This window comes from Rattus norvegicus, chromosome 12 (genome assembly GCF_036323735.1).
Source record: "Rattus norvegicus strain BN/NHsdMcwi chromosome 12, GRCr8, whole genome shotgun sequence".
NCBI classification, from domain to species: Eukaryota; Metazoa; Chordata; class Mammalia; order Rodentia; family Muridae; genus Rattus; species Rattus norvegicus.
In genome coordinates, this window is record NC_086030.1 from 24544198 (window position 1) to 24557431 (window position 13234).

Sequence of the window (13234 nt, forward strand, 5' to 3'; positions counted from 1 at the left end):
AGCAGCCATACCGTGCCCTCTTCTGGCCTGCAGGCGTACATGCAGGCAGAATTCTATTTACATAATAAAAAAATAATTCCTTTAAAAAAAAAAAAAAGCTGAGGGGTTGGGGATTTAGCTCAGTGGTAGAGCGCTTGCCTAGCAAGGGCAAGGCCCTGGGTTTGGTCCTCAGCTCAAAAAAAAAAAAAAAAAGCTGATTCAGAGGGGAAAATACTAGTTAATAAATATGCAAAATACCAACTTGCACTTGTCTGTATGTTCCTTGATAATAGGAAGTCTATCATTTTCTACTTATTTTTTTTCCCCTGTGGCAGGGTCTCTCAGTGATCTCAGACCTTGCCATTTCAGATAGACTGGCTGGTCAACCAGCCCCCAGGATCCAACTGTCTCCACCTCCCAGGGCTAAGGTCACAAACCCACAGGACCTTGTCCAGTTTTTTTTATGTGGTTTTGGGGATCCTCTACTTAGCACTGTAGGTATTTACTTGTTATCTTCCTAGTCTCCATTTGAGGTTTTAATTTCTCTTTGCTCTCAGATGAAAAGGAGACAAGGCAGGAGAGAGAAAAAAAAACATAGACAATCCCAGCTAGAAAGATAGCTCTGAAGTAAAGGGCAAGTGCTTCTTGCCCTTCACCGGTTAAGATGGGAATAAAAGAGAGTAGTTGGGATGAATATGATCGAAATGTACAATACACATGTACAAATTTGTCACAATGAAACTTGTTATATATAACATGTACTCGCAAACTTAAAAAGTTTACAAATAAAAGTTCTAAATAGACCTGATATAGCGAAGTAATTTAATTCAGTGCTGCCAGTATTCATCAAAAAGCATTAATTATCCACCATTTGACTAGGTAATTATTCTCTTTTTATACTAACTCTCCACTCCTTAAAGATAAGTAAACCTTTCAGTCTGTCTATTATCATAGATTCTAAGAGTTTCTAAAAATCGTAAAAACTATATTTAATGCCAGCATTCAGGAAATTGAGGAAGGATTTAGAGTTCAAATTTGATGGCTGTATAGCAAGACCCTGTCATTTAAAAAAGAAGAAAAAAAAAGGAAACAAAGCTTTTCAATCTCCTTTAAGCTAGGATCACTAGTAAGCCATGTCTAAGCTTCAATCCTAGGAATGTTCTAGTTTGAGACCTCCAGAAAGACCCTGTAGCCCCTCCAAAACAACAACAAAAACAAAACCACACACACACACACACACACACACACACACTCCTATATTTAAAATTCTCATTTAAGACAATATTTAAGATCATGGCTATAATCACAGCACTTGAGAGACTGAAGGAAGTCGATTGCTTCAACTTTGAGTCCAGTCTGGGCTACAAAGTAACTTTGAAAAATAGCCAGGGATATAGACAAGACCCTTTCTCAAAAAATTAATAAATGATAGATAGATAAATAGATAGATAGTCGATAGATAGGCAAACAAACAAACAAATAAATGCTTACAAATGATTCAGTGGGTAAGGGCGCTTGCCACCAAGCCTAATGACCTGAGACTGTTCTCCCACATGATTGGCAGGGGTGGACAGACAGACAGGATGACACGACATGAACAGGCTGTCCTCTGGCCTTCCCATGCTCCATGGCATATGCACACACACGCCCAACAAACAACAAATAAATAAGGGTAATAAAACTTTTAAAAATAAAATTCACTTAAAAAATTTCCTGTCCTGGAGCCTGGCAGTGGCATGCCAGCACTCTGTAGGCAGAGGCAGGGAAATCTCCAAGTTTAAGGCCAGCCTGGTCTACAGAGTGTGTTCCAGGTCAGTGAGCACTACTGAGAGAGCGGTGGGGTGGGGGGGTGTGGCGGGGGGGGGTGGGAGGGGGCGGGGTGGCGAGGAGCTGGTGAGGTGGCTCAAGAGTTAGGGCACGGGTTTGGGGATTTAGCTCAGTGGTAGAGCGCTTGCCTAGCAAGTGCAAGGCCCTGGGTTTGGTCCCCAGCTCCAAAAAGAAAGAAGAAGAAAAAAAAAAAAAAAAAGAGTTAGAGCACTGGGTGCTCACAATCATCTATAAAGGGATCTAATGTCCACTTCTGGCCTGCAGGTGTACATGCAGACCGAACATTTTTTTTAAAAAGTTTAAAAAAGAACAAAAATAATGATGATGATGATAGAACATATGAAAATTTAATTTCCTTTAAGATGGAATTGATGGGTTTTTTATATTATCTAATAGCCTATGAAATCCTGCCTATTCTCGTGGCTTACCTGTTTTGTTTTTAAGTTCACTTTGTGAGCACTTGTGTGCTCTGCAGATCTTTTAAACATTTGACAAGGAAAAAAAGGAGGAAGGGAGGGGAGGGGAGAAGAGAGAGGGGCAGGGATGTTCCATCGGATTTACCCTGACCAGATTTACTCTTAGAAGTAACTACCCAAACTAAACTTTCCACAGAACGTTACAAATAAAATTCATGGTAACCTGTATTGGCTCAGAGCAGGGGTGGGGGAGTGGAAGAAACCCTAAAGACCTGTGGTCACTTGTGAGCAAAACAGTTTCTTTCCAATAGTTGTCATTTCTATTTTTGACCTCAGCCTCTGGATGGCTTCCACTCATGTCCCTCCACAACCTTGTCCCGCACCTCAGGCTGGCCCTTGGGGATGTTCCCAGACTTCTGCTTACAGCCATCACGGTGCGGCGCCATGAAAACCGAACCCCCTCCCCCGTGGGGGGGACTTTGAGTGCTCTTCTAGTTTTCCTCTTTCTTTATCAATTCTCTCTGGTACGGCCATTAACACCAAAGATCTCACCCAGGCAAACAACCCTCGCCTCCCCTCAAAGCGTCAAGTAGCGGTTTGCTATTCTCTCACCTGACCAAGAATCCCGCCGTGGAAGCCTCCCCTCCGCTCCCGCTCAGTCTACTGTCCCTCAACTCTCCATTTCCCGCCACAATACTGGGTTATTTTTTTGTTACGAGTGTTTTGAAGATTAGCGATTCTGAAGAGAAGAGGCTAGGGTTCGCTGTGACTCTGAAGAGAAAATTTCTCCTCAGCCAACAGGTACCCAGATTCACCACAGCTAACACCTTCCTCTGCAGCCGCATAAAAGACAACTACCTTCTGGGGAGACGAGGACCTAAAGATGAAGCGCAGCTAACGCTATCGCAGCCATTCCGCACATCCCTTCCACCTCGAGCTACTTTTCCCGCCACCAGGAGAAGGCGCGAAGACACGGACAAATCCCGCCCCCAAGCGGCGTGCGCTCACAGACGTAGTGCGCATGCGCCGAGGGAAGCCGCTTTTGCGTCTGAGCAGCTGGAGTAGCTCGCCATCTTCCGAGTGAAAGCCTAGTGAAACTACAAGTCCCATAATCCACGCCGGCGCCTTTATTCCCCCCCCCCCCCATAAGCTGCAGCGGAGCACCTGAGGCACTTCGTTCTTGTCTCTGCCTAAAATCTCCTTCTCCTTCCTGTTTCCATGTTATGACCCCTATCTTTTAGTTTCCGTCACGCTCTTATATTTTGAGACCATCTTGGGCCCCCCTCTTGCTTCTTTTCTGATAGTCTGCTGACAGGGAAACTCCGCCAGCCATCAGTCTAGGGACTCGGCATGGAATCAGTGCTTCCCATTGGCCGAAGCAGAAGGCCCAAAACAGGTCGATACCCGTTCCCGCCCACATTCGCTTGTGTGTCTAGTGGAGCAAAGCTGCAGCGATAATGCTGTAAAATCCACAACGCGAAAGGTGGCATTGACGATAACAACAACGCCACCCTTCGCGCTGGGGACTGATGCGCAGGCGCCGCACTGTAGCGGAGGCGTCCGAGGCCTGACGTAGGTGAAGGGAGGAGAGGAAGGCGTGGTTCTCTAGATGTTCCTCGCTGGTGGAAGGGAGGTCGCCTGAACGACCAGGCCGTTTCAGGGGAAGAGGAATTTGTACAGCCTCGATGTTTTAGTGCTTGCTTGTTTTCAATTCGAAGAATATTTTAAACAATGTATTGCATTTAATTGACAACAGTTCTTGAGACAGTGTGCTCGACTCCTTCGCCTACTTTATCATTCCCCCCTCAGGTTCTCCTAAATCCTTCTAATTCTAATGAGATGGGCGGGAAGAAGGAGGGGAAGGACTAGATTGCTCATGAATAATTCATGAGCTTGCCCCTTTCCTGGGAATGCACAACCCTTGGAAACGTGCTGACGCACGCTGCGTGCATCTAACCTAAGGAAACGACGTCATACTCCCCGCCCCTAGGACGGAGGGGGCGGAGCATCATCTCCAGCACGTGTTGCCCCTTCAACCCGCGCAAGCCCAAAAGGACGGTGCGCAGGCGCTCTCTAGGAGGGGCGGGGATGGGGGAGGAAGGAGGCGGGGCAGGGAGGTTGTTGGGTTTAGAGCCGGGCGGAGACCGCGGAGCCTCATTCCTCAGGAACAAGGGTCGGGTGTCAAGGAGACCTTTTCACACCAGCTCCCGTTCCCCGCCTACGGTGGGTGGGATCTCACAGCAGAGACAAAGGATATCAGTAGGGCTTGGACTTAGCAGCGAAGGGAAGTCGGGTGTCCGTGTGGGGCGGTGGGCGTCTCGGGCTGGGGGAGGGTGAGGCTATTAGGGAGGGGGGGCTGTATTTAAACTCTCAGAGCCGTTAAGTTGGTTCGCACTCCCGATGCGCGCGCAGCCTGGGTGGTGGCGGAGCGCGCATGCGTGGGTCCTGGGCGAGCGGAACGCGCGCCCGTCGTGCGCGCTCGCGGCAGAGTGGTAGAGGCGGCGGAGAAAAGGGTGTCAGCGCACGCGCAGTTGGTTCCTCGGCTTGTCCGGGTCTCGCGGGCATCTTGTTTTGGTCTCGCGGGCGAGTGGAGCGCGCTTGGTGTGTTGCGGGAGGGAGGTGGAGGCGCTTGGGCGCGAGGCAGAGCTGCGCGCGCACTCGGGGAAGGAGGGAGTGAGGTGGTCTTAGGAAGGGTTACAGGGGGGCTTCCCCTTGATCTCTTCTCAGTACCCTCGCTTGGGAAGGGGAAATTAAACAGGGAGAGGAGATGATCGAGATGGCGGCGGAGAAGGAGCCCTTTCTGGTGCCAGCCCCACCGCCGCCGCTCAAAGATGAGTCGGGTGGAGGGGGCGGCCCCGAGGTGCGATCGCACCAAGAGGCTGCCTCCGGGGAGCTCCTCGACGGGACAGAACGCGGGCCGGGCCCACGCGCGCACTCGGCCGGGGCCACAGCCAGCGGAGGGGGCGGCCCCCAGGCACAGACGCATGGGGAGCCCCACGGGCGAGCTGCCGCTCCTGCGGACGTGGGGGAGGAGCGCCGGGGAGGGGGCGGGACGGACCTGGGTCCCCCAGCCCCTCCTCGACCTCGCAATGGCTACCAGCCCCACCGACCCCCAGTGGGTGGTGGGGGCAAAAGAAGAAATAGCTGTAACGTGGGGGGAGGGAGCGGTGGAAGCTTCAAACATCCGGCCTTCAAGAGGCGCCGGCGAGTGAATTCGGACTGCGACTCCGTGTTACCATCCAATTTCCTTCTGGGGGGTAATATATTTGATCCACTGAACCTGAATAGCCTCCTGGATGAGGAAGTGAGTCGCGCACTCAATGCGGAGACCCCAAAGTCATCCCCACTTCCGGCCAAGGGGAGAGACCCTGTGGAGATCCTCATCCCAAAAGATATCACTGACCCACTCAGTCTCAACACGTGCACTGATGAAGCCCATGTAGTGCTTGCTTCACCACTCAAGATTGGTCGCAAGCGCCATAGACACCGGGGACCGCACCACCAGCAGCAGCAGGCATCTGGAGGGAATGATAGCCAAGCTGTGCTGCCCACTGACCCTCTCACACCCTCAGTCCATGGGGAGGGTGCTACGCAGCAGCACAGAGGCCAGAACCGAGATGACCCTCAACCCTATGAACTCAACACAGCCATCAACTGCAGGGATGAAGTTGTGTCTCCCCTTCCGTCTGCCCTGCAGGGTTCCTCAGGCTCCCTTTCTGCCCCTCCAGCTGCCTCAGTTACCTCTGCACCCTCTTCCTCCTCCTCCCGACATCGCAAACGTCGCAGGACTTCCAGCAAGTCAGAGGCAGGGGCTAGGGGTGGAAGCCAGGGTTCCAAGGAAAAGGGCAGAGGGAGTGGGGGAGGCCGTCACCACCACCCACTACCTGCAACTGGCTTCAAAAAGCAACAGCTCAAGTTCCAGTATGGGAATTACTGCAAGTACTATGGCTATCGCAATCCTTCCTGTGAGGACATGCGCCTTAGGGTATTGAAGCCTGAGTGGTTTCAAGGCCGGGACGTCCTAGATCTGGGCTGCAACGTTGGCCATCTGACCCTAAGTATTGCCTGCAAGTGGGGCCCAGCCCGCATGGTGGGGCTGGACATTGATCCACGACTTATCCACTCTGCCCGCCAAAATATCCGACACTACCTGTCCGAGGAGCTTCGTCTCCAAGCTCAGACTTCTGAGGGGGACCCAGGGACAGAGGGGGAGGAAGGGACTACCACTGTCCGAAAAAGGAGCTGCTTCCCAGCCTCACTGACAGCCAGCCGGGGTCCCATCGCTGCACCCCATTTGCCCTTGGATGGAGCGGACACATCTGTCTTCCCCAACAATGTCGTCTTCGTCACGGTAAGAGTCCAGAGGCTCTTGGAATAGGGTCCCAATGTGAAGATGAGATTAAGTAGGGATGTGTTGGGGGGGATGGCCATATCCATGCATCTGTTCCTTCATACAAGAACCATCTCCCGGAGAGAACAGTCTGGATTGGCCAGAGAATCTCTGCTGGGTGTGTTATCTCTGCTCCTATAACGTGGAAAGTGGGATCTCTACCTTCAGGCTCTAACATCTGGTCTTTTCTCATGACTACAAACAAGGATCTCATCCCTAACATAGGGGGCTGACTTGTTCTGCTTCCAACTGGGACTAAAATCCAAACAATCCGCTTCCCTTGAGGGTAACCTCTCCTGTTGAGTCCAGATGGAACCTTGTCCTCAAATCTCCTGAGGGAGCCTGAAGTTGGGTGTCTGGGGGAGGGGAAACACTCCAATATGTGTAGTTTGGGACTTTGATAGGGACTTTATTTGCCTTTTTTCCCCAGATGCAGCACAGACTGCTGAAATTACTGGTCAGGAACTCATGGGCTTGTCTTCCCATGCTGACTGAACAATGAGAAGGGGCAGTGAAGGCAGGGCTCTACATGGAGCGAGTGCCCAGCCTGACATCATGCTAGTTCCCTCCATTACACAGTTGTTAGGCCATCCAGGGGAACTTTTGCCAGTGGCTTGGCCTGGGAAATGTCTCCCCAGGAATGGTGATGAGTTTACCTTCTTTAAAAAGAGATTTCTTAAGGTTATTTCCTTAGAGAAAGAACAGACCTGAAACACAGCTTAAGAGTCTCTGTCTTTAAAACAGTGCATGGCCTTTGTATGTGAGGTCTCCTGGGTAAGGGTTTTGGGAACACTGTAATTTCTCCAGTTAACCATTAGATAAATTAGCTCAATTTAAACCTAACCAGGCTCCCCTTTAAGTTTGTTTGGTTTAGCACCAGGAGCTTAAAAGGGAGAAGAGAACATGGGGCTAAAAGAGGGTGCTGTTGGGAAGAGCCTCAGGAAGCCACAGGGCTGAAGTGAGGTTCTCAGTCCTCAGGTGGTTGTGGGGCCAGCAGTGCTTCTCATCCCTCTTTTTGACATCTTCCCCTCTTCTGGCCCACAGGGTAACTATGTCCTGGACAGAGATGAGCTGGTGGATGCCCAAAGACCTGAGTATGATGTGGTGCTCTGCTTCAGCCTCACCAAGTGGGTGCACCTGAACTGGGGTGATGAGGGGCTGAAGAGAATGTTCCGCCGGATCTACCGGCATCTGCGACCTGGGGGCATTCTGGTCCTGGAGCCCCAACCGTGGTCGTCCTACTGCAGGAGAAAGTCTCTCACAGTGAGTTGGGTTTCTGTGGAGAGAGGGAATAATCACCTTTTTATTTTTACGGAGGACTGAGCCCCTTACCTCACACGTGGCAGGGATAACCTACCCTCTACCAGTGAGCTACAGCCCCAGTCCTTATTATTCAAGACTGTTTTTGTGTGTAGCCTTGGCTGTCCTGAAGCTTACTCTGGACCAGGCTCTCTTAAACTTAGAGACCCATCTGCCTCTGCCTCCTATGGACTGGAATTAAAGACTTGGACTGACAATAACCGGCCCCTTTTTATTTGGGGCTGGCTAAGCTGCTGGCCTGAACTGGCTCTGTGGTGCAGGCTGGTCTTGCCTCCACTACATCCTCCAGCTCAGACTTCCTGAGCAAGGAAAAGAGTGTCATAATTGGCCGAGGGAGAAAGGGTGGTAAGAAGTAACCCATTCCCTTTTTCCCTTAGGAAACAATCTATAAGAACTACTTTCGAATCCAGCTGAAGCCAGAACAGTTCAGCTCCTACCTGACATCTCCAGAGGTGGGTTTCTCCAGCTATGAGCTTGTGGCCACACCAAGTAACACCTCCAGAGGTAAGAATGGCTGGGAGGGGCTGGTCCTGGCCACAAGGGTACAGGCCCTGTGGAGAACCCCAAGGTCCTACCCACCTGCCTCTGTGTTCTTCCCTGCAGGCTTCCAGCGTCCGGTGTACTTGTTCCACAAGGCCCGATCTCCCAGCCACTGAGTGGCTTTCTGAGTTAGAAGTTGTGAAGAGGCTGCCCTTGCTGCTCCTGAGGACCTGGAAGAAGAGGAAATTATCCCAAGGTCTTTCCTAACTCCAAAAAGTTTCTCCTTTTCTTGGATCTGTAAAGAGCGCTTTTCCTAAGTTGCTACCCCACGTCTCCTCCCTGACACCTCTGGCACTTGAGCAAGCCCAGCTGTGCTGGAATTCCATCAGCTTCCTCTCCCAGCCTGCTGTGCTGGATGGCATGGACTGTTTGCTGACTCTGTCCTCCTAGGGCATGGGAAGGGGGAATGTCAAATTCTCTAGGCCCTTCCTCCTCTTCTCGGAAGATTTCCTGCTTCTCCTCAGCCTTTGTTCCTAGCTGCACTTAAATGGACCATGGTTGGACTAAGGGTGTTAGAGGGGAAATTTGGTAAGGAGACACACAGGTACTGTGAAAGTCCTTCTGCTGTCCCCGGTGGGAGGGAGCTGGGTTTGGAACATGAGAACAGCACAATAAACTTGATAACTAGGGCAGTGGCCCCCCTGCACCGGTGTCGGGCACTTTCTATCCGGGTACTAAGTGCTACCTGGTAGGAATGTGTGATCCCTTTGCCCATGCTAGTCTCTTGAGGGTAGGTTTTATTGGGTGTGGTAGTACATAGGCCTCTTATCCCAGCACTTGGGAGGCAGAGACAGGCAGGACCTCAAGGTGTGAAGCCAGCCTGGTTTGACTGCATAGTGATTCAGGGTCTCAAAGAAGTAGAGGTTAGAGAGGTCGGTAGTTTGGAAGACTGTTAGTACCTGTCTTAGGGTCACTATTGCTATGAAACACCATGACCAAAGAGTTGGGGAAGAGATTTATTCAGCTTGTGCTTCCATACCTCAGGGGAAGGCAAGGTCAGAAGGCAGGAGCTGATGCACAGGCCATTGAGGGGTGCTGCTTACTGAATTGTTCCTCGTGGCTTGCTCAGCCTTTCTTATAGACCCCAGGACTACCAGCCCACCCACAATGAGCCAGGCCCTCTCCTTGTCAACCACTAATTAAGAAAATGTCCTGTAGGCTGGCCTACAGCCTGATTAAAGAGGCACTTTCTCAGTTGAGGCTCCCTCCTCTCGAGCTTGCATCAATGTTGATAGAAACTAGGCAGTACAGTACCCTTATGCACTGCTTAAGATGGGGATGGGTCCAAGTTACCTTCCTCAGAATAAACCCCAGGTATGTGTGTATGGAAGTTTGAAGCAAGTTAACTTTAGAGTGCTTGACAGTGGAGGTAAAATGGAAGCAGAAATGGTTACCAGCCCAGAGCCACAAACCTGCTCCCCTTGGTGGAATGAGATGCCTGGGTGGTTTGCAAAGTATGGGTCTTGGTTAGTTTTTCAAGAGTGGCTGGAACCTTGAAAACTCTCTTAGTAGTCCCAGACAAGGTGGGTAACACTCAGATAAAAGGAAGCCAGCAAAGTCTCCTTTGAAGCAATCATTAAATGTTAAAACCCACATTTGGAGAAGTACTTTTTGCTCAGAAGTAGTGGTACATGCCTTTAGTCCCAGCACTTGGGAAGCAGAGGCAGGGCAAGTCTCTTGAGTTTAAGACTAGCTCGGTCTACAACAAGAGTTATAAGGCAACCAGAGCTATGTAGAAAGTTTTTACAATGGGGCAGTGTGTGTATGCAGTGTTGTTTTGAGACAGTATCAACTAACTTAGGTTGGCCTGGAATGCCTGCTCCTGTCTCTACCTCAAGTGTCCTTCATCATCACACCCAGCCAAAGTGGAACTTGGTGACCAGTTTTTGCCTTCACTCATGCACTCACTATGAGGACTGACCCTAGGGCTTTGTACATGCTTCATCAGATACTACCGCTGCTCTGAACCCACCCAGCCTGAAGCCATATCATAATATGAATTATATAACTATAAGGTTGTGATTTAAGTGAAGAGGAAGATCTGACCCCACACTTGGGACAGTGCTTTCCTCTTGCCATCGTAGAGTGGGGGTTGGGGGCTTCCAACCAGGACCTAAGACCTTGACACTTTGTCCTATCTAAGCTCCCAAGAACAGTTCCGTGATTTAGGGGAAAAAAACATTTTATTCTATGAAAAAACAGTTCGAACAAAAAATACAGACTAGCATTCCGGAGTTTTGAGGGCTATGCTTCCCAGCGCCTCAGCATCTGATGCATGAGAAAGGTATCTTCTGAAGGGCGGGGCCGGGCTTGAAGCCTTAGAGGGGGCAGCCCATCCACTGTCAAGTGCGGAGATTCATACCACAGAGAATCTGGGTTGCACAGCATGGTCATGTCGGGCCCCGGCCCAAGCACCTCCTGTGGGAAGGTGAGGCAGGTTACTCTCCGGGTGGAGGAAGAGAGCCCAGGGCATAGAGGGATGCCCAAGTCCCTGGATCCCATCCTTCACCTTCGGGGGCGGGGCTCGGGGCTGCGGTGGCAACATCGCCAACTTCTCCCTCAACGCCGCGTTCAGGACCTGCTCCTCCGGCACCTGCAGACTCACCAGGTCTCGGTAGAGCCGCTTAGAGCGTGGCACGTTCAACCCTGAGAGCGCAGGGAAGGCGGGGGTGAGGGACGCCCTTCACCCAGACCACCGCACCGGGCCGGCCGTCTGCCCCCCTCACCCTCTGCCACGGTCTCCTCCAGGACACAGCGGGTCTGGAACGACTTTCTCAGCTGCTCCTCCACCGCCTTCGAGGCATTAAATTGGCCGCTGGCGACAGCGGCGCGCGCGTTCTGCAGCTCCAGACTCAAAGCCAAACTGCTCTGCAGAGCCGGTGCCTCCAACTCATGACCGTCGCCCAGTGCACCAGCCGCCACTCGCGGCTCCGACCGGACAGGGGAGGGCGGCGCCAGTTGAAAACGAACCTGGGAGCAGAGGGCGGAATGTTGAGCAGCGGATTCCCGGGCCCTCGGCGGGCAGGGGGCCCGACCTTAACGCCGCCGCTCACCTGCCGCCCCCTCCGGCTACCGCCTCGCCGCCCCTTCCGCTGACCCGGGCTATTCTTCCGCTGCTTCGGACTCTCGGGCAGTGGGCTCGGGCTCAGACTCAAGTCCAAGCCCGGCTCGGTCTCTAGGACCCAGGGTTCCGGTGCTCGCGGCTCCGGGGGTGGCCCTAGGGTCTCCAAGGCCCCTTCGCTTTCAATGGACTCTAACGGGGACGTCCCGAAGTTCATCATCTTGTTGTAGGGATTTGGGATTTCGGGCTGCGGCGTCGCCTCTTTTCTCCCACCCTCGGGGGGCTACCACTACCGGAAACCGTTAGCCATTACCCACCGGTGTAAGACAACAAGCCCGCCGCGCCACTCCATTGGCGCTCCTGGACGTCATTCCCACCACTCCGCCCCCCAGCTTCCGGACGCACTTCCGCCCTCACTTGTTCGCCTTTAAGGGCAGGGCGTTAGAACAACGGTTCCCTAGGTGCTCAACGTTTTCCCATCAAGACTACTTTTCCTTTAGGGAACGCGAATGTAGCGTCCTTGCCTGTCAGATTCTTTTGCTCATTTGTTCTGGGATTGTTAGTCCTCTTTTACTGTAACAAAATCCTCACTGCTCCCGCTTCTAGAAGTCCTGAGCGGCGCGCCCCTCCCCTGCCGCCCAATGTTCCTTAAGGTTTTGGTCATTTCTGAATGCTGATCAAATCAAAGCTTCTCTGTACGTAGAAGCGGACTTGTTGCAAAATCCTATATTCTGATATATGAGTACGGAAATACAGGAATTAACGGAATATCGCCTTAATTTTAAATCCATGTCCTGGGGATTGGCAAGATGGCTCAGAGGTTAGGAAGGAGAGAACTCCCACAAGTTGTCTCAACTTGTCTAAGTGTTGTGATCAACTTGTCTAAGTGTTGTGATCAACACTTAGAGTAAGTAAAATCCACATCCTAGTCCCTCACACCCCCACCACCACCGCTTACACACACAGACACACACACAGAAGACGTTAAAAGCAATGACAGCTTGGGAGTTGGAAGCAGAAAAGAATCAATCTGAAGTTATTCAGAGCCATTCTTAGTGAACACATTGAGCTATGAGAGAGCCGGTTAATTAAACCCCAAAAACGTGACCTCCAATTCCATATCCTTAGACAATGGGAAATATCCGATTATTCATAGTTCCAAACTACAAATGCCTTTCAACAGATAAAAGGGTTAAAATGTGGTACACGAATACCATAAAACAGTACTCCGCAATAATGGAAAACAAACTATTGATATAGCAACTAGAGTGGATGATACTCTTTGCCAGTCTGCAAAGGATAGACAATGTGTGGTTTCTTTTACACTTTTAAGAATGGATAAAAGTTTGGCAGAGTGTGATGGTGCAAGCCTGGATTCCCAGTATTTGGAGGCAGCACAAGAGGATCTGGAATCCAAAGTCATCCTCAGCTACACAGAGAATTTAAGACCAGCCTGGGCTAAAAGGAGAGGGAAGGTAGAAGAGTATAAACCTTCCTGTATTAACTTCTTGTTTGCTTGCTTGCCTGCTTGCTTGCTTGCTTGCTTAAGACAGGGTCTCACTATCTCTGGCTGTCCTGGAACTCACTTTGTAGACCAGATGGCCTCGAACTCCCAGAAATCCACCTGCCTCTGTCTCCTGGATGCTGGAATTAAAGGCATGCACCACCACACCCTGCAAAAATAGGATTTTTTTTCTTCAC

General features: G+C 51.1%; 3 protein-coding genes across 12 annotated transcripts in view; 1 reads left to right on the forward strand and 2 right to left on the reverse strand.

Moving 5' to 3' along the window:
• Positions 1-3745, reverse strand: part of Zcwpw1 (zinc finger CW-type and PWWP domain containing 1) — a 30515-nt gene extending 26770 nt beyond the window's left edge. For 6 of the 7 annotated variants that reach the window (XM_063271778.1, XM_039090047.2, XM_063271776.1 and 3 more), the window contains exon 1: positions 3081-3318. The gene's annotated coding sequence lies outside the window, so the exon portion shown is untranslated. Of the gene's footprint in view, positions 1-3080 lie in introns of all 7 variants that reach the window. The other variant, XM_039090046.2, reaches the window with a different exon arrangement.
• A 653-nt stretch (positions 3746-4398) lies between these two features.
• Mepce (methylphosphate capping enzyme) lies at positions 4399-9118 on the forward strand. The gene is made up of 4 exons (NM_001100678.1): positions 4399-6573; positions 7657-7875; positions 8310-8436; positions 8536-9118. Exons 1-4 carry the CDS (start codon positions 4990-4992, stop codon positions 8586-8588), a joined length of 1983 nt encoding a protein of 660 aa, NP_001094148.1. The 5' UTR covers positions 4399-4989; the 3' UTR covers positions 8589-9118.
• Ppp1r35 (protein phosphatase 1, regulatory subunit 35) lies at positions 8512-11843 on the reverse strand. 4 transcript variants are annotated; one of them, XM_039089742.2, is made up of 5 exons: positions 11526-11843; positions 11199-11442; positions 10982-11118; positions 10695-10890; positions 8512-8642 (listed from the first exon to the last, which is right to left on the reverse strand). In XM_039089742.2, exons 1-4 carry the CDS (start codon positions 11751-11753, stop codon positions 10717-10719), a joined length of 783 nt encoding a protein of 260 aa, XP_038945670.1. In that variant the 5' UTR covers positions 11754-11843; the 3' UTR covers positions 8512-8642; positions 10695-10716. The 4 variants fall into 4 exon arrangements, with proteins under 4 accessions (XP_038945670.1, XP_038945672.1, XP_038945671.1 ...); NM_001109451.1 differs by lacking the exon at positions 8512-8642 and having other exon boundaries at positions 10638-10890; positions 11526-11831; XM_039089744.1 differs by lacking the exons at positions 10695-10890; positions 10982-11118.
• Positions 11844-13234: the final 1391 nt, after the last annotated feature.

Excerpts from the sequence above, each read along its gene's own strand:
- Mepce (NM_001100678.1), top strand. The coding sequence starts at position 4,990 with ATGATCGAGATGGCGGCGGAGAAGGAGCCCTTTCTGGTGCCAGCCCCA. Across the intron at positions 7,876-8,309 it reads GCAGGAGAAAGTCTCTCACA|GAAACAATCTATAAGAACTA; the intron begins GTGAGTTGGGTT and ends TTTTTCCCTTAG. Across the intron at positions 8,437-8,535 it reads ACCAAGTAACACCTCCAGAG|GCTTCCAGCGTCCGGTGTAC; the intron begins GTAAGAATGGCT and ends TCTTCCCTGCAG.
- Ppp1r35 (XM_039089742.2), bottom strand. The coding sequence starts at position 11,753 with ATGATGAACTTCGGGACGTCCCCGTTAGAGTCCATTGAAAGCGAAGGG. Across the intron at positions 11,443-11,525 it reads GTAGCCGGAGGGGGCGGCAG|GTTCGTTTTCAACTGGCGCC; the intron begins GTGAGCGGCGGC and ends CTCTGCTCCCAG. Across the intron at positions 10,891-10,981 it reads CCCGAGCCCCGCCCCCGAAG|GAGGTGCTTGGGCCGGGGCC; the intron begins GTGAAGGATGGG and ends ACCTTCCCACAG.